General features: G+C 42.4%; 1 protein-coding gene across 1 annotated transcript in view; it reads left to right on the plus strand.

Annotated features, from left to right (window-relative positions):
* Nucleotides 1–19,453, plus strand: part of KIF5C (kinesin family member 5C) — a 153,770-nt gene that overhangs the window by 81,005 nt on the left and 53,312 nt on the right. Inside the window, exons 11-12 of the mRNA XM_030916850.1 lie at nucleotides 6,928–7,076; nucleotides 18,252–18,427. Of these exons, the coding sequence (XP_030772710.1) occupies nucleotides 6,928–7,076; nucleotides 18,252–18,427 (325 nt within the window). The remainder of the gene's footprint in view (nucleotides 1–6,927; nucleotides 7,077–18,251; nucleotides 18,428–19,453) is intronic.

The raw sequence follows: 19,453 nt of genomic DNA on the forward strand, positions 1-19,453 counted from the left end.
TTGACTTTAAGCAAAGCAGATTACCCTCAATAATAGGGGCGAGCATCATCCACTCAGTTGAAGGCCTTAAGAGCTAAAATGGAGGTTTCATGGAGAAGACAAAAATTGTGCTTCAAGATGGTAACATCAACTCCAGCCTCAGTTTCCAGCTGTCAGCCTGCCCTATGGCTTTCAAACTTTCAAACTCCCATAGTCATGGGAGTCAATTTCTTAAGTAAATAAAAGAGTGAGATATATAATATATATGTATGTATATATAATAAGATCTTATGTATACAATAGGATGTATAATATGTTATCTATATTTATCTATCACCTGTCTCTATCTTCTATTGGTTCTGTTTCTCTGGAAAGCTCTGATAGTGAAGAATGCTATACTTTCTATCCTCTCTTGCTTCCACAGTGGGAGAATCTCTGTTTCTCTCTCACACACACCACTCACAGTGCAGAATCACACATGACAGATTTATTCTATGTGCTGAAGGTGTGAGGTTGTCTAGAGCTCCTTATTCAAATGCCAGCACTATCCTGAACACCTGATGAGAGAAGGAGGATGCTGAAACAAAACGTATGAAGGTACCAAGAACAAACATCTTTGTGGCTATTCCAGGGAAGCCAAAGTAATTAGAAGAAACGCCAGTGGTAGGCACTCCTCATGTCTTTTAGAACTGACTGTGGCCAGGAAATATGAGTATAGGAAACCATTAGGGAAGCAGGTGGGGATGAGACTCATCAGAATGCAGTGGTTCTAGGTCTTTTCCCCATTCAAGGAGGGCTTTGTTCAAATGCCAACTTATGAGGATGCCTTCAGTGTCATCACATATGGGTGTTTAACCTCGGTGGTGAAGATGGGTACCATGAGCAGTCTTGGAAGCTGGCCATGTGCTTCTGAGCATGTAAACTGCAAATTCGGTGATGGAAAGATTGAGTGGTGCTGGGAAGGAAATAACAGAATGCTCAAGAATGGGGAGGTAGTTTCCTCTTTCCATTCTTTAGTAGAATATATCTAAGAGAATCTTTTCTGACTTAACTGTCTCTGTTGCAGTATCTAGATGGAAGATATACTGTGGCCTCTGCTCTTTGTCCACTGGGCTTGGTCTGCCTTTTCTAAGGGTGGTTAACATTCATAAGCTTTGAGGTCTTTAAAAAATTTGGTCCTAATTCCCTCCCTGTGGAGAGAAGAGATTTTATACCCGGGGCACGCCTAGATCATATATCATTAAAGTAGTGCTTGACTTGCTGAAGCAAGCCAAAACAAGGAAAGGATACAAAACAGATACCCTGATAATGGCATACTCACAATTTGACTCAGTTTTAAAAGCAGGTCTTGCTGTTAAGGTATAAATTTAGGACTGAATTAAAGTTCTTTCCCAGAGTAGCCTTTGGATTCTTTCCCAGAGTAGCCTTTAGGATTTTGCTCAGTGCCTGCTATGGTTGTAACTGGTGGAATAGACATTGATATCTGTGTACACAGTGGGAGCTCTGATTGAAAACCCTGAGAGTTTTTAGAAATGAAGAACCCACTTTTGTATTTCTTTGTGAATGATTAGGTCACTTTGGATTAATCAAATAGTATCACAGTCAGTTTGACCTTTAAAGAGGATGAGTGAGCAGTCAGTAAGTGGCTAGAATAAGGCTTCTGTGGGTCATTGGCTTGTTTCTCTATATCAAAGAGATAATGTCCCAGAACTATAAGGCTTGTTGGTATCACAATTGCTGTATAGCTTCTGCTAGACAAAATCACAAAACCTACCTTAAGAGCACTTCTTAATTTCTGCTGTCTTCTTGATTTTGTGTCTCCCTGTAAGCTCCTACCTGAAATTCTTTTCGAAACAAAGCTGAGCAATAAATGCACACGTGTAGGCCTGTGCTCAAGCTCTGGATCATGTCCATCGGCAGCCTCACGCCCTAGATCCAAACCACAAGACAGCAGAACACTGTGTAACCGCATTGATGGCAGTTTCTTTTTCTTTTTTTACCTCTGAAATCAGTTAAAGCTAATTAAGGAAAAATGAATTTTGAATGTCCAAATAGAAAGAAGCTAGTGATCATTAGGCTCCTTCATTCTCTAAATTTGCCAAAGTTAATGGTAAAAAGAAAAAGAAATTGTAGATATTCTATATCCTTTTACTCTTACTCTCTTGAGAGAATGAGGGACTGAGACCCTCTTTATTTCACTTTGCAAGATTGTTTTTGATAGGAGAATATTTGTTCTATTAAAAAAAAACACACACACGCAATAAGCCTCGGGGCACAAAAATTCAGTATCTCTCTTAGTAACTCTAGTTTATTCTGCAACTGGAAATTCTTGTGTCTGACTTGATTTCTTTCTACATCAGTTTATTTTTCTTAACTCAATTTTTATTGAATATAATATAGTAAAATGCATAAACTTAAGTGTATAACTGATTTTATTTTTACAAATATACATGCACATGTGACCACCACCCAGCATCTTGGAAGCCTCTCTCTTGGACCCTCTCAGTCAACACCGAACTGTCAAGGGTAATTGTCACCCTAACTTCCATCAACATAGATTAGTATTGCCTGTCTTTGAACTATATAAAAGTGAAATCACGCAGTACTGCTTTGTATCTGGCTTCTTTCATGCAGCATTTTATGTGTGAACTTCATCTACATTGTTAGGTGTAGTAGTAGTTTATTTTTCACAGTTATATAGTATTCTGTGGTATGAATATGGCTTATATGTATCCATTCTACTGTTGATGAATATTTGGATTATTTTCATTTTGGGGTGATTATAAATAAAGTTACTACGACATTGGTTGTCATGCCTTTGGATGAATATATGTCCTCATTTCTGTTAGGTGGGAGCGGGTCATAAGGTGTGAAATATTCTACTTTAGTAGATACTACTAAAGATTTTTCCAGAACGACAGTAATAATTCACACTCTCTCCAGCAGCAGTTGACTGTTACAGTCATTGCTCATTCTCAGCAACCGTTGGCATTATCGGTTTCAAATTTTTTAGCCATTCTATTGGGTGTGTTAAGGAATCTCATTGTAGTTTTAATTTAGCCATTATTAGGCTAATAATGTTAAACACCTTTTTAGGAGATGTTTTACTGGCACTTCTTTTATAAAGTGCTTGTTGCAAGTCTTTGCCCAGTTTTTTCTTATTGATTTAAAAGAGTTATTTTGGGTAAGTCCTTTGTCAGGTATATGTGTTTTATATATCTTCTCTCACCTTGTAACTTGCCTTTTAACTCTCTTAATTGTGACTTCTAATGAAGACAGGTTTTTAATTTTAATGAAGTCACATTTATTTTTTCTTTTATGTTGTATTTAAGAAATCTTTGGCCAGGCACGGTGGCTCATGCCTGCAATCCCAGCGCTTTGGGAGGCTGAGGCAGGCGGATCACCTGAGGTCAGGAGTTTGAGATCATCCTGGCCAACATGGCAAAACCCCATCACTACTAAAAATACAAAAATTAGCCAGGCATGGTGGCATGCACCTGTAATCCCAGCTACTTTGGAGGCTGAGACAGGAGAATCGCTTGAACCCGGGAGGCAGAGATTGCAGTGAGCTGAGATCATGCCACTGCACTCCAACCTGGGCAACAGGGTGAGACTCTGTCTCAAAAAAAAAAAAACAACTTTGCCTACACCAAGGTCTTGAAGATACTGTCCTATATTTTCTCTAGAAGCTTTATTGTTTTACTTTTCACATTTATGTCTGGGATCTCTCTGGAACAGAATTTTTTACATGGTATTGGGGGTGGGGGGGGATAAAGTTCCGCTTCCCCTCAGTACCATGTATTGAAAGGACTGCCCTTTCCACTCTTCTTTATGGGCACTTTTGTCATAAGTCAGATGACTGTCCTCTGAGTACCTGTTTCTGGACAGTTTATTCTGTTTTTATTCCAACGTTTCTGACAATTTGATCAGTTTTACTTTATAAGAAAGTGTTGGTATTCAATCCTCTGACTTGGATCTTCAGAACTGACCTTGCTATTCTTGTTTTTTTTTTTTTTTTTTTTTTTCATTTCTATTATAAATTTCAGAATCAGCTAGCCAATTTGTATAACACATACAGAAGCCCCTTAGGGTTTTCTTGGGGGAAGGTGGGGATTACTTTAATTCTCTAGAACAATTTTAGGAGAATTAACATCTTTCTTTCTCAGTGTAAGCTGATTTTTTCATATTCTACCTTTAGTGGATATAAAGGCCCCACTTGCCCCATTTGGGCTGAATGAAGTCTTGGGCTCCAGCGTGAGCCACGGATTCCCACTGTTATTTGAGTTCTAAATGGAAGTTGGGTTGCGCATCTTTAGCTACTCCTCTGGATCTTTTCTGTGCCATCTCTGCCCTGCTGTGTGACTTAGGAGGGTGACTGATTTGGGCTCATGCAATGGGCTCCTTTTCCTCTGGCTTCCAGTTATGTTAAGCCAGTGGGAAGGAACACAGGCAGGCCATCAGAAGGAGAGAAGAGCGTGAGGTTCAGGTATTTATTTCCTGGCTTGCTCCCTGCCAGATCATTTTGGGTTAGCTGTGTCCCTACCAATGGCGGTTACAATTCATACCTACCAGGCAATCTTTTCCTTCTAGCCTTCTCTCTCTGGCTCCCTTCAGCTTAAGGGTAGTAATGGCTCCCCCAAACCTAATGTGGGTACCATATTAACCCTCGTTATTTCCCAACACCTTTCCAAACCTTTGTTAAGCACTCTCCAAATCATGCAATTTGAGCAGGTCATCTGTTTCCTGCCAGGACCCTGATGACCACAGAAGTGGTGATTTTCTAGGCAATATTAAAAGGTACTTTGAGAATGAGAACCAGTTACACCAATGGTGATAACCTTGCTGAGTCTGCTCACAAAATGTGTCTCTGGCTAAACCTGCCTGAGTACAGCATAGAGGCTTTAGCTTTCTCTTTCTGGTATCATGTGAAATTATCAAGGGACTCTTTATGATTTAGAAAGTAAGATTAGTAGCCTTGAAGTGTGCCCTTAAGGGTCCATAAGCATTTTAGCCATGAGTTATTTTTCACTTTTTGCCTTACTAAGTTGATAATAGATGCTTGTGGTGTTTGTGCTTGCATCTGAGAAATATCCACAGCACTGCCTGAGGATGTCAGTAGGAGAGGTGAGAGTGTCAAACAGGAACAGACTTTATGACTTTAAAGTAATAATAAAATTGCTGCTATTTGAAAAATTAGGCTCGAAGCACTTCTGGGGACCTCAGCCTCAAGCTACAGTGAACAAGAGGGAGTTATCCTAATTCTTAAATGGAGTCTTACATTGAAGTTGTTAAACTCCTCTTTTGACAGTTGGGTTATTTAGTTGTCTGCTTTAGCAATGAATTTTTGGAATGACATCTGTAGTGCTGGTGAGGACTGCTGCATTTCTTGCACTGAAATAGAAATCAGGATGTCATTTGCTGACAACGGTAATTAACCCGAATCACAAATCAGATTGTGCTGGCAAATATGACGGTGTAATAACTGTTGGAAGTTCCAAATGAAAAAGTCAATAGCAAATAAAACAGGATATCACATAGTTTTTAATGAAGCTTTAGCTTCTTAAAAAGCGAGCCTAAGTGGAGTTCCCTTTTCAATTGGACAAGGCTACTTAGGTGTTCGTTTCTGTGCATGCTGAGGTGAGCCGTGGCTTTTGTTTTTGGTATCACCTGGTGCAGCTACTGATTTGCTGTCTACAGTAGCCCCTTTGGGTTACTCTCCAGGTAGCATCCCTGTGGCATCACAACCCCCCAGGCCATGTGCCCCAGGAGATCGCATCATCTCCTGTACTGAAAGTGGCAAAATGGTGGCCATTAGGCGTGTTTGTTTGTCCCACACATTATTTATTTATTTATTTATTTATTTATTTATTTATTTATTTATTTATTTTTGAGATGGAGTCTCGCTCTGTCGCCCAGGCTGGAGTGCAGTGGCCAGATCTCAGCTCACTGCAAGCTCCGCCTCCCAGGTTTATGCCATTCTCCTGCCTCAGCCTCCCGAGTAGCTGGGACTACAGGCGCCTGCCACCTTGCCCGGCTAGTTTTTTTGTATTTTTAGTAGAGACGGGATTTCACCGTGTTAGCCAGGATGGTCTCGATCTCCCTGACCTCGTGATCCGCCCGTCTCGGCCTCCCAAAGTGCTGGGATTACAGGCTTGAGCCACCGTGCCCGGCCCATTATTTTTATAAATAGTTTAAAACTGGGAGACACAAATTAAAGAAAAAACAGTTTCTGATTTTTCTTGGAAAATGTGATGATCTGAATACCGTGGGGCCTCCTCACCACATGGTGATGATGGGCTGTGATGGCTCAGCAGGGAGCCATAGTGTCACCTGGCTGCAGGACCCACCTGACCCACGAGGCATGTGTTGATGTGTTAAATACATCAGGGGTGGTTCTGGGTACCACAGGTGAGGAAGAGAAATAATTGATTCTATTATTTCTGTCTGTATATCATTGGTATAAGAAACTCCAAGCTCCAAGAGGCCAGAGACCTTGTCCATCTGTCTTGGTGTACCTCAAATTCATAAATGTTAATTGAACTGAAAAGAACCTCAACTTAGGAAGGTAAATCTGGTGATGGTATTCAGGGGGCTTAAAGGAGGGTACTGAACATTTGAAAAAGACTATAACCATAAGGATGGCTGAGGACACAGACTAAGACAGTAGCAGAGGGAAGAGGGAAAGAGGAAACCCTGAGACAATTCAAATAAACGTCCATTAGATTTAGAGACCGGTGGGATGTGAAGGAGAAAAGGAAAGGATGATCTTGAAGCCTCAAGGGGTAGTGGTGCCATTAGTCCAGTTAGGAGGATGGTTGGTGAAAGCCACAGGATCCTTTCTGCTTCCCTATCTCCAGTCTTTTGACATGAGGAATCTCGGGCTTAATCATATTGATTTCGCTAATGCTAATAATGAGCTGAATTGTCCCCTTATGTTTTTAATCCCAGAGCTAAGACCATCAAGAATACAGTCTCTGTGAACCTAGAACTGACAGCAGAAGAATGGAAGAAGAAATATGAAAAAGAAAAAGAGAAAAACAAGACTTTGAAGAATGTTATCCAGCATCTGGAGATGGAGCTGAACAGGTGGAGGAATGGTAAGGAAAAGTAAAGAGGAAGAGTGAGGCATGAGTGTGTGCTTTATTTTTATTTTTATTTTTTTTCAGACAGAGTCTTGCTCTGTCACTCAGGCTAGAGTGCAGTGGTGTGATCTCGGCTCACTGCAACCTCCACCTCCAGGGTTCAAACCATTCTCCTACCTCAGCCTCCCGAGTAGCTGGGATTACAGGCACGCAGCACCACACCCGGCTAATTTTGTAATTTTTTTTTTAGTATAGATGAGGTTTTACCATGTTAGTCAGGCTAGTCTTGAACTCCTGACTTCAAGTGATCCACCCACCTCGGCCTCCCAAAGTGCTGGGATTATAGATGTGAGCCACCATGCGTGGCCGAGTGTGTACTTTCTTTTTCTTGTGACTGTTGGCATCCTGGGAGGCACTTGGGAAAGCTGGGACAATGGTACAGCTTGATTCCTCCTGGCAACAACCTGTATGAACAAGCAGAGATTTTCTTAGTCCCTAACACAGGCACCATCCCCATCCCATCACTTGGCTAGCATTCATTGTTAGTGTGGACTGCCTTAATCTGCTTCCAATGAGATGCCCTCTATCCAATATTGTAATAACTTGCTGGTACCCCTATTTGTAGGTTAGAGGAAAGTGCCTGAGACTTAGTGGCTCAGACTGCTTTTGACTTAAATGAAAAATATCATTCTCTCCTATGTGAGATTTATCACTGGTTTGGGGTTAAAAGTCTACCTCTGGCAAATACTTGCATTTTTTGACCAAACTCATCTTCATGCCGGAAATATAGGGCTCTTGAAGGAGCCCTGTGCTAAAATGGAGTCTTAAAGGCTTGGTTCGTGACTCGTTTTCCTTCTTCCCCAAAACATTCTCTTTGGTTTGTTCTACTGGGAGAAAATATCTCAGAGAGCTGACATGCAGTGGGTGGGTGGGTTGTGGGTGAGGTGTTAAGAGGGGTTTCCAGATCTAAGTGCAGACAGATTATTTTAGTGATTTTAGCATTGTGACGTAGGTTAGAAGGTAGAATTTAATTTTTTTTTTCTTTTTAACTAAAATAAGGCAGGTTGGTGTGTGTGTAGGGGAATGGCGGATAGTTGGAAGTGGCTCTTCAGGTCCTCTGCTGCTGTACTCAATATTTTAGGTGCTGCAGCAATACCTCAGCTTTGGGTAAGGGTAGGAGCCCGGGGGCTGTTGTGCAGGATCTGGAGGTAACACTGACTGTTCGTAACTGCAGCAGATTGTTTTGCGATTACATGTTTGCCACTGCTTTTTGCTAGTAAGGGTGAGGTGTCAATGAGCTATTTTTTAATAGAAAAACAATTACATGGCAAACGAGAATTCAAGACAGGTTTCAAAAGTGACCTAGTAGCCTAAATAACATGATTCTTTTACTTTTGAAAGATTTTCTAGCAGCACACGTGTTTGGAAAGCTGCTAGAATAATTGAATAATTCAGCACCTGAGGCTGGTGGATGATTCCTTGCAATTTGGCAGGAATGGGAGAGTCGGGAGCAGTAGTTGGCAAGGTGGGGAGTAGCCATATGAAGTTTTATTTCGGGAATCCTCCAGGTCAGTTCTCTGTTGGGTGACCAGGACATTTAGTAAAGCCTTTTGGTAAAGGATTGGGGGTGCTGGCTTTAGAAACATTACAGGGTGGGCAATGAACCTTTTTTCTCCCATCCTTTTCCATCTCTTGCCAAACTTTAACCTTGCAGTTCTCCATCCCTCATCAAATGCCATCCTCTGGGATCTGCCCACTGCCCTGTTTGCCTGACTCACCGTCATGCCTAGCATCTTTTGGGCACTCAGTCCTGTTTTTGGCCTCTTTACTTGGACATCATTTTAACTGTCAATCTTCAAACACCTTGCAAATCTCCTTAGAAATGTACTGTTTTCTCCCAGCTCTTTGGGAGGCCGAGGCGGGCAGATCAACTGAGGTGGGGAGTTTGAGATCAACCTGGCCAACATGGAGAAACCCTGTCTCTACTAAAAAATACAAAATTAGCCAGGGATGGTGGCGCATGCCTGTAATCCCAGCTACTTGGGAGGCTGAGGCAGGAAAATCGCTTGAACCCCAAAGGCGGAGGTTGCAGTGAGCCAAGATCATGCCATTGTACTCCAGCCTGGGCAAAAGGAGCAAAACTCCATCTCAAAAAAAGAAAGAAATGTGCTGTTTTTGGTGCCCTCTTGGATGAGATCCTACACGAGCCCTTAAGTTACATAATTTGGGAAAAATAATGTATGATGATATACTCTGGCACAGAGTAGACCTCCAATAAATGTATGTGAAGCAAACATATGCTTAATGCAGGTGCTGGAGATTAAAGGGTGGGCAGTCAGATGTGGTCTCTGCCCTCAGGACGGTCTGAGCTGGGAGGGAGGTAAATGCCAGTCCTCATCAATAAATGTATGATGGCCGTCCATGCTGCATACCAAGAACGGAAAGCACAGGTGTCAAGAGTTATACAACAGGGTGCCCTGACCTTGATTGAGAAGCCAGTGAAGAACGGTTCCTTGAGTATGCAATATGGAGATTAGTATCTAAGAGAAGCAGCAGTTAGCCGGGCAAAATGTGGGACATGAGGTGAGGTGGGGGCTCTGAGAATGGAGGACATAGGCCAGCGGGGAGCACTGGCCTAAGATGGGCTGGAGGAATAGGCGGAGCTCTCCTGTGTTCAGGATTTTGGTCAAGGGTGTTAAGCTGTGGGTCATACCTTCAAATTTTTGAAGATCCATCGGCTGTATTGGAGAGTGGACTGCAGGTCAGAGAGGAGGGCTGGGAGCTGGGGTGGTCTTCCAGGGATGAGGTGATGGTATTGAAGTGAGAGGGCAGTAGGAAGGGAGAGAAATGGATGAACCTGGGAGGTATTTAGGAGGAGAAATTAGCTGGGTGTGGTGAGGAGTTGGCTATGGGAGAGGGACGTTTCAATAACAGCTGTGAGTTTTCCGGCTTGCCGAGCTGGATGGAGGGTGAGACCATTCCCTAAGACTGGGGATGCTGGAGGAGAACCAAGGGTGAGGGAGGAGGGAGTTTGGGGTTCCCATGGAACATCCAGGGGAACATTATTCAGATAAGAAGTTAGGTCTGAGGGTCTGGAGCTCAGAGGATCTGCTTGAGTTGGAGTCATCAATCTTTTGGTAGTAATTGAAGGCATAGGTAGGTGTGAGGGCCCTTTGGACTACAGAGAAAGAAGAGAAGACAGAGTCTGAGAGGCTCCCAACATCCCCATTGCCACGTCACCACTGGTTGTGATGGGAGAAGGGAATTGGAGGGATTCCACAGAGCTCTCCTTTCCTCCCCAGCTAACATTTGTATTTAAAGGTGATTTTTCTGGGGGCAGAGTTCTTAAATGTAGAGAACTGGCTCTAGTGATGTAAGTTTCAGGCAAGAAGGAGAGTAGTGAGGGGCAGTGAGGAGGTGGGGAGAGGTCCTTTGTCCCATGGAGGGGGCAGATCTACCTCAAAGAGTAACTCTGCATCTCATGTGATGTGCCAGTGGGTGTCATAGGGACAACAGACCAGGCCAGGCTTTTTGTTATGTTCTGAGTCTGGGCAGTTAGTCCTCAAGTAGCCAATGTGACCATGAATGACAGGCCCGAAAATGTCCCCAGGTGGATCAGTCTCTGGTAAAGCTGCGATCTGAACTGAGTGGGCCTGACTCTAAAGTTCATTCTCTTTCTATTGTCTGCGCAGCCTGCTCATCAAGCTGATTTGTGTGCAGGGCCAGGTAGATGGGTATAATAAATATCACACCAAAAAAAAGGGGGCACTGGAAGCCCTTCCATGGTGTCCCACATGTCCTAATTCTTCAGAGCAGAAGATAATGAGGGCATGGCTGGTGTGTGTAAACGTGAGAGCTGGGCTTTTGAGATGTGGAGTAAAAAAGCATCAGTGCCCTTCACTAAAACCAGAGTGGCAGGATATTGCCAACTTTCCTTTGAAACTCAACACACACATTGGTTCTAAACTTGTAGGAGGTGGCTATTTAGTTCCCCTCAACATTTCCTGGGTATTGATATTTCCACATTGCGGTCGCAACAAGTTAAAGAGGCCTTGTCAATTGTGTGCACTCTCCCCGGGAAAAAGGTTTCTTTCTTTGCATGGTATTTATAATTTAAGAGTTTGGCTGCTATACTTCAGCTGCTGGAGAGCAAGGGAGGAGTGTGTGTAGCAAAGTGTGTGTGCGTGTGTGTGTGCACGTGCGCACGCATGCTTGTGCTTTTTCCTACTTGCTGTTACATAGAATGAAGTAGCAATACAAAGGAGTAGGAAATCAACTACAGATCAGGTGCAGGCAGTTAATGGACGTAAGTGAAAATAGGTAAGTTTGATCCAGTTGGCAGTGATGGTACTGTGCCATAGGACAGGGCACGCCCTGCCCTAAATCATTCAAAATTGGTGAAATACTGCATTGTCTATTACATGCCTAGAGGTTGGTCTCACCCTCCCCCACACCTCCACCTGTACCAATTTTCAACCCTTTGTAGCTCGATGGGTCCTATAGATGGAATGTTTTGTGTCCACCCGAATTCATATGTTGAAATCTTAATCCCTAAGGTGGTGATAGTAGGAGGTGGGGCCTTTAGGAGGTGATAGGGTTCTGAGGATGGACTCTCATGAATGGGATTAGTGTCCTGTGAGTTCTGAGAGAGCTTCCTTCCCTCTGGTCTCCACTATGTAAGACTATAATGAGATGCCATCTGCAAGCTCAGAAGAGGGCCCTCACCAGGAGGGCCCAACCATGCTGGCACTCTGATCTTGGACTTCTAGCCTCCAGAACTGTAAGAAATAAATTCTGTATAAGCCACCCAGTCTGTGGTACTTTTCTTATAGCAGCTGCAGCTAAGACAGGGGCCACTTCAGAATGCAGGCTGAGCAGTTTTCTCCTCTGGGCACTGTTAAACCTTGATTCTCAGAAGAAGGCCTGTGACTCACATCACATACACTACACTAAGCTTTAATTCCTTTCTGACATTGCCATGGAGGCAGGATAACTCCGGGCATGTGCATGGGGCTAAGGAGTGCCACCCACTGGCCTGGTTCCATTCCCCAGGGTGCTAGTTAGGATCCTTGGGTTGCAAGCGACAGGAATTGACACTGCCTGGCTAAAGCCAAAAGAGAATGCGTTAGAAGGATACGAATGATTCGCAGACTCCAAAGGATAGCAGAGGCAACAGGCTCCGACAAGTGTAGGCTGGGGCTGCTTCAGGGATGCAGGCAGCAGGCAGCAGAGATAGGCAGGTCTCTTAAGTGGCCACACCTGGAATTAACGCTTTTTTCCCTTCTCTATGTGATTATGTTGGAGAAGCAGAGGCCCAGGATAGAAGTGGGAATACTGTGCTTGCTGGTGTGCCTTGGCTGGAGAAGGGCAGGGCACTTTGATCAATTGTCTGATGAAGACTGCACACAGTTGAGGGGGCTAATTCCTTAAAAGGAAGTTGAGGTGCTATTTTATAAGAATGGGTGTCGAGTGGCTGAAAAGCAACAAATGTTCACCACAATCTACTAGTGACATCTTGTGGGCCGTAATCAATGACTGGTCTTTCTTCGAATCTGGAGGCTCTGTTGGCTCTTTAGCCTCACAGAGATTTGTTCAGCCTGCTTGCTTAAGGAACAGATAGATGGAGTGGGGCAGTTGCCAGAAAATGGAATTTTTTTCTAAAGCTCTATTGCTTTGTTGCTCATATGTGCGGAAAAGACTCGAACAATCCTATATATGGAGATAGAGTTAGATAGTTGGATTCAGAGTGAATTACAGCTCCAGCTCATGCTAACTTCCTCCCAATCCATCAAGAAAACTCTTGACAGGAGGACGGGGAGGGAGGGGTGAAGGCTGCGTGCACAGCTCCCTGTTGCTGCCAGGTCAGTCTTCACACGTGCTCTCTTCTGATACTTTGAATTTTACACTTGAAAAATAATTTTTTACAGGGATTTAAGTCAGAAAAAGGAGGACCTGAAAATCCATGTGTCAGGAGAACAGGGAAATTACTGGCAAACTGGTGTATCTGCAGATTCACTTCTCTTGTATAATTGCCTGTAAGATTAAAAAACAGTGGATGTAGATTTACCTTATCTGCTGAAGTCATGCAAAGAATTAATTTCATCACAGACTGAGAAAGTGTGGAAAAATTGGCAGTCGCTAACGCAGATTTGTTCATCCAGTTCAAAACCTGTGAGGCCAGCAGGCATGGTTCAGTAACTAGCTAAATCTGTAGCCTCTAGTCTGATTTGGGGCTTTGTGGAACTTTGGGACCCCCACAATTGGAACACAATTTGCTTTTTTAGCATTAAATTTTCGAAGATGCTGGCCCCCTTCTCAGATCCATGATTATAATGGACTCTCAGAAATTAACATTTCATTGGAGAGATCTAATTTACTAGGCCCTCTGCTTGCTTTTGAGAACACAACCAAACCCTGTAATAGAAATACCTTAGTCTGTCCACTAAGAGAATGTTGTGGCCTGTTCAGGAGGTCATGAATGTAAGGAGGATGCAGAGTCCCAGGCAACCAGTTTATTGGAAAATCGCTCTAGGAGGGATTAGAGGATGTTTTAAGCTGCTTACAGTATTTTTAGGAATGAGGGTGAAAGATGCTATTTGCATGCAAAATAATCTCATCAAGGAATTTTTTTTCGTTTTAACATCACATTTATATAATGACATCTTGTAGCCAGCTGCTCTCACCCATCTGGCAACTTAAAGATTTCCTTTTAGTTTCTTTGATATAGAAATTACCTACCATTAGGTCTGCCACTGGGCCTATTTAATTGGTATTAAAAGAAAGCATCTCGTTTGCCAGATATGCTGTGGTTTCTGGCGGAAGCTGTGAGTGACCAGCAAATCTCTGCTCCAGAGTTACTGAGAGAATGCAATTACCTTTCTGTGTTCTCCCGAGGCTTTAGGAACTCAACTTATGAAAAGGATAACTAGCTTGTTGCTATTTCATGTGTGAAATTTTAATGAATTACTGGCAATCTAATGGTTTTCTTTCTTTAAAAAAAAACCCCAAAAACCTATTTTAGAAATTTTAATAGCCCTAATGAGAATTTTTGATTAGTGTGTCATTCTCATCCGTTGCCGTTGATGGATTTCTGTTTTTTGTAGAGATGTTATTTACGCCCTCTGGGAGTTTTTATTTTATAATTAGAATGCTCTGTAAGCCTTACAGGTATGCTTCAGTGAATGCTCCTATGTAAACACAAATCTTTTTAGTCCTTAAAGGTAATTACATCTGACAATGGTAAATGCCAGGATGCTTATTTAAAGAAGGGGAAGGTTTTCAGAGTGTGTGTAGGGGGAGGCCTTTCAGATGCTTTACAATATTATATGAGCTCTTTTCCTATAGACAGCAGGTATAAGCCTCAGAGGCTAAACTAAGAGAAATCTGCTTTTAATGCAAAGCGGGAGACTAAAAATAGATGCTAATCTTCCTTTGGTGGTCTTTTTCTCCTTCTCCCACCATCAGAGTTCAGGGCGTTATTTCTCTAGAGTCTGTTTGCAGCTGTCTTCCTTGTTCAAATCAGTTATTCCATAATCACCATGTGGGGGCTTCTCCAGAGACTCGGTCCACTGCAGTGCAGGGAATATTCTCCATTAGTGTGATGAGATTGCCATGGAGACAGATAAGCTAGTGTCAGGTCTTGCCTAGTGTTGGGGATTTACAGTCCCCGGACGTGTTTGTGAGCCGGACGGTGTAGTTACCAGGACGCTTCTGGAAGTCATTTTCTCGGCCCTTTGGAGGGCAGTGGTGTTGGAAAACCAGCTCTTGGTTCCTCTCCGGGCAGGAGCTGTGCTGCTTTAGTTACTGCGTGTTGCGGCTTTGTTCTTCTCCGTTGAAATGGCTGCTGTAAAAAATAATCCTGACTGCCTGACCTTTAGAATATAAACTGAAAAGAACTGGTTGTTTAGATGTAGCTTTGTAGGAGACATGTTAATGCTTTGATTGAGAGAATTGTTCGAGAGAAACCACAAAGTCTGCTGTAGGTTTCAAATACTGTTTTAATAATAATAAAAATAAACCTGAAAGGGACTTGCATGGCTATACCATGTTTTATTTTTGGAACTGAGCTCCAGCCACAAAGTTATTGTGAAGATCTCAGAAACAAAAATCACAGAATAAGTAAAAATAGTAATTTATCTGCCAAGCCTACAAAGTTGCAAATTTGTCAGGGAGAGGAGGGGATAAGAGATGGACTTTAAACAATATTGCCTTTTGTGCTTTTTACATATGCTATCTTCATTTATCTTTAGAACAACCCTGTGATAAAGGCATTGTTATTTCCTCTCCTTTACAGAAAGTAAACCAAGAGAGTAAGCAGGAGATGGGCTTGTGATTAATGAGACCTGTTTAAAGGTACAATGTGGCTTTAGCGTCCCGCCATAGCACTGGAGATGACGGAGTCTCTTGACTACTTTCACAGTGCCTTGTAGCAGCATTGGCTAACTTGCTGGATCTCTGCCATCTGGGACAACCTTTCTACTTGGTGATGCTGTAATTCCTTAATGGGAGAAGAGGGCAGCTTTAGGGGAAGTCAGGCCTGTGACTTTGGTTAGAACAGATCACTTGCTGCTAAGGTTATAGAAGTCTATCCCCGGCCCCTGCCCACTCAGCTGAATCAAAACACACTGGGCAGCTCCTTAGCTCACCCTAGCCTCATGATACCGTTGCCTCTTTGGCCATTTGAAACCAAAGAACACAGGGAATATGTCTCTTCCAGATGTTTTTGTATCTTACCTCTTTACTTGGAGTGAGTTGGCCTGTGGATAATATGACCATGTTCTGGTTGGTGTCTGGTCTAGTATAGCTAAGAATTTCATCTTTGTCATGCCTAAGCTGGAAGATTAAATTCATACTGTACTGGATTGCCCTGTTCCCAAATTTCAGAAGCTAGAGCTCAAAAATTAGAGATACTGTCACAATCCAAGAAGAGGAAGGGTATTTACCAAAGTGTTAGTGGTGAATTTCTCTGGGGAAGGAACAGAATTAGAAGGGAGGGGTGAAGGAGGACTTTCAAGTTTTAGTTGTATATTCCACATTGCTTGAGTTGTTTATGTTAAGAATGTATCCTGAATTATTTATGTGGTTAGAAAATCTATCTATCTATCTATCTATCTATCTATCTATCTATCTATCTATCTATCTATCTGTCTGTCTGTCTATCTATCTATCTCTATCTATCTATCTATTTCTATCTAATATGTTTAAGAAAAAAAAAAGAACATGGTACTGCTTTTATAGCCCATGGATTTAGCAGACTGTAGAGAATATAGATCCTTTAATTGGATGAAATCCAGTCTGCACACTAAGGTTGTTGTGTTGATGGATATTTTAAGCCAGGAATTGGAACTGAATGAAATATTGATTTGGTTCAGGTTCAGTTCAAAGGCTACTCTGATATTCTGGTTTTGTTTCAGGTCAATAATTTTAGAAAAACTGCTTAAGTATAGCACAGTCTTGTTGGAAAAGGCAAAAGGGTTGGCTTAATTTTGTATTCAGCAAAGTAATAGTTTATTCTACGTTTTGCTTCAAGTTGCTGCTTCAAATGGAACTGTGATACAAAAGTGAAAACGTTGGCTGTTAATTTTACTTAACACGGAGGCCCCATGTTGTATTTTGTGGTTATTCAGTGAGATAATGGAGTCATAAGCAGCAGAACTAAACTATGACAGTGTTTTGTTTATATTGAGATAAATGTGTACAGTGTTCAGGTGGGTTCCTTGAAGCATGATATATATTGTTAATGAAGCCACAGATTGAGATCTCAGTTACTCTATTATTTATTTTTATTTATTTATTTATTGAGACAAAGTCTCGCTCTTGGTGCCCAGGCTGGAGTGCAATGGCACTATCGTGGCTCACTGTAACCTTCGCCTCTCGGGTTCAAGCGATTCTCGTTCCTCAGCCTCCCAAATAGCTGGGATTACAGGTGTGCACCTCCACGCCCAGATAATTTTTGTATTTTTGTACAAATACTGAATTTTGTATTTTTGCTAGAGATGGTATTTCGCCATGTTGGCCAGGCTGGTCTTGAATTCTGGCCTCAAGTTTTCTGCCCGTCTTGGCCTGAGCCACTGTGCCCCGCCTTCTATCACTTATTTTTGAAAAACTCTCTGACTCAACGCAGTTTTCCTGGGGAATTTTTACAAAATGGATTTTGTGGGCTGAGAACTGGGGTGAGGCTTGGAATACTGCAGACACTCTGACTACTGACTGCAGCAAGATGATTGTGGTGTTGATGGTAAACACTGTGATGGAAAAGTATGTTGGGTTTGGTTTTGCTTTCCAGGAAGATATTTGGGAGACTCAATGGGGCCAGTAGTTTTCTTAGAATCCTTTTTATGCACTTTATGTCTTTGATGTTCTTGTTGGAGACAGCCACTGGCCAGCTTGCGTGCTGTACCTTTTCCATCAATTTGGTTGTCAAATTTGGCAATTCTTCCTTTGAAGGCCCCAACAAATGCTACTCTGCAGACTGAGAAGTCGTAGGTAGGATCTCTGCGAGATAGTCTAGATTGGCTGCATTTCTTGCCTAAGACTACCTGATATCAGAGTAGATTATTCTATTTGAACTTTCCAACAGAGCCAATTAATTCTGGCTTCCTGGGGGAGACAGTGGTATTGAAATGTGAGCTTTTGCAGCTCTAGTCTTGGATCCAGGGCTACCCTCTCTTCTGACCTCAGATTCAGAGATTCTTGAATTCAGAGGATTTGAGCCTTACAGTGTTCTATCGAACAATGCCAGTGTGTTTCTTTACTTGGCTGTTTCTATTAATGAAACAGTGACATAATTAATTCATAATTAGGATGCCTTAGAGGTCTGTTTCCTTTTTAATCAATCACTAGAGAGAATATGACTCTAGTAAAGCCCCAGGATATTCCTCAACTAAAGCAAAATGAATGTAAAGAATTCAGGCATCTCTGCATGTTGGAGTAGCTTGGAATCAGTTTACTTCAGGGATGCATCTTGAGAGGGGAGATTTTACACAGTTCTCTTTTTTCTTAGACTTGTTTTGGCCAATTCACTAAGACCTTTCTTATCAAATAGAAAGAACACAAACTGTAACCACACAACAACCCTTTATTGTGTCCTCTGTGTATTTTTCACCAGGATTGGTTATTTTTAGTACTCCTCCTAGAGGGTTTCATGCTCAATTTCTTTAATCCCCAACTCTGCTCGGCTATGTTTTACAGGAGAAGCTGTGCCTGAGGATGAACAGATCAGTGCCAAGGACCAGAAGAACCTGGAGCCTTGTGATAACACCCCCATCATAGACAATATTGCTCCTGTTGTTGCTGGCATCTCTACAGAGGAGAAAGAGAAGTATGATGAAGAGATCTCTAGTCTCTACAGACAACTGGATGACAAGGTCTGTGGCCAGAGATTTATAGTTCTCACTGCGCTACAAAGATGAAAGAGGGCAGTCCCAGCTCCCTATGGAGCTGATGTAGGGCTACAGCCTGATCTTTATGTCTGGTTTTCTAATACCTACCCTAGCACTTTAATGGTGTAGACTCAGGGAGCTTGATTCATGTGGATTGGAAATGTTAAAGGGAACTTGACTGAAAGAGCAGTGTGTTGGCCTAGACAGACAGGCAGTTGTTACTTAGAGTCTTGTCTTCCAGAAATTGGACTGGGCTGATTACTGCATGAAAGGCGGGGTGTGTGAGTGTCTGTGATCTTTAAGTCTCCTTTCCTTTCTTCTCTTCACCTCTTGGAAACTCCAGCAGTAGCCTCAGCTAGGGGCAAAGGTGGTGACTCCCAAAATTCAAGCATGTACTTTAATCATATAGCTATAAGGCTCTGGGATGAGAAACAGATAGTAGTGTGGTCTGATGGCTTTACCTAATTGGTGAAGCTCTTTTCACGGATATATTCTTGAATGAAGTAGTTTGAACATGCTAATTGGGGATGTCCAATTTTATGACAAGCTTTTAGGACTCAAATAGTCACGTAAATGCACAAGTTGGCAAAGAGGAAAAGAGGTGTTGGATAACACTGGGAGAACCAATTAAAGGTTGGGTTAGGAATCCCAGAGGCATGAGAATTAAATTGATGTTTTATATGATTTTGGCATGTTGCCCTTGGAATATTCTAAATCCTTTCAGTTCAGTTCATTTCATCAAGGTTGCTGATATTTTTAGTCTGATTTAATCTTTTCTATTGTGGTTCAGCTCAGAGTGCTTAGGGACACCTCTGGCTTGTGTGAAACAGCTTTGTTATGTTAACATTGCCATTAATCTTACAGGCCTCTCTCTTTAGGGTAAAGCTCAGAGTCTGGTATAACCTTTGCAAGCTGAATGTGACTGATCGCCTTAAGGAAGCTAGTTCTGCTTGTTTGTGATTCCAAGAGCTTGCACTATAACCACAGCATTATTCTGGGGTCATCCTACCC

Source organism: Rhinopithecus roxellana, chromosome 14 (assembly GCF_007565055.1).
Source record: "Rhinopithecus roxellana isolate Shanxi Qingling chromosome 14, ASM756505v1, whole genome shotgun sequence".
Taxonomy (NCBI): Eukaryota; Metazoa; Chordata; class Mammalia; order Primates; family Cercopithecidae; genus Rhinopithecus; species Rhinopithecus roxellana.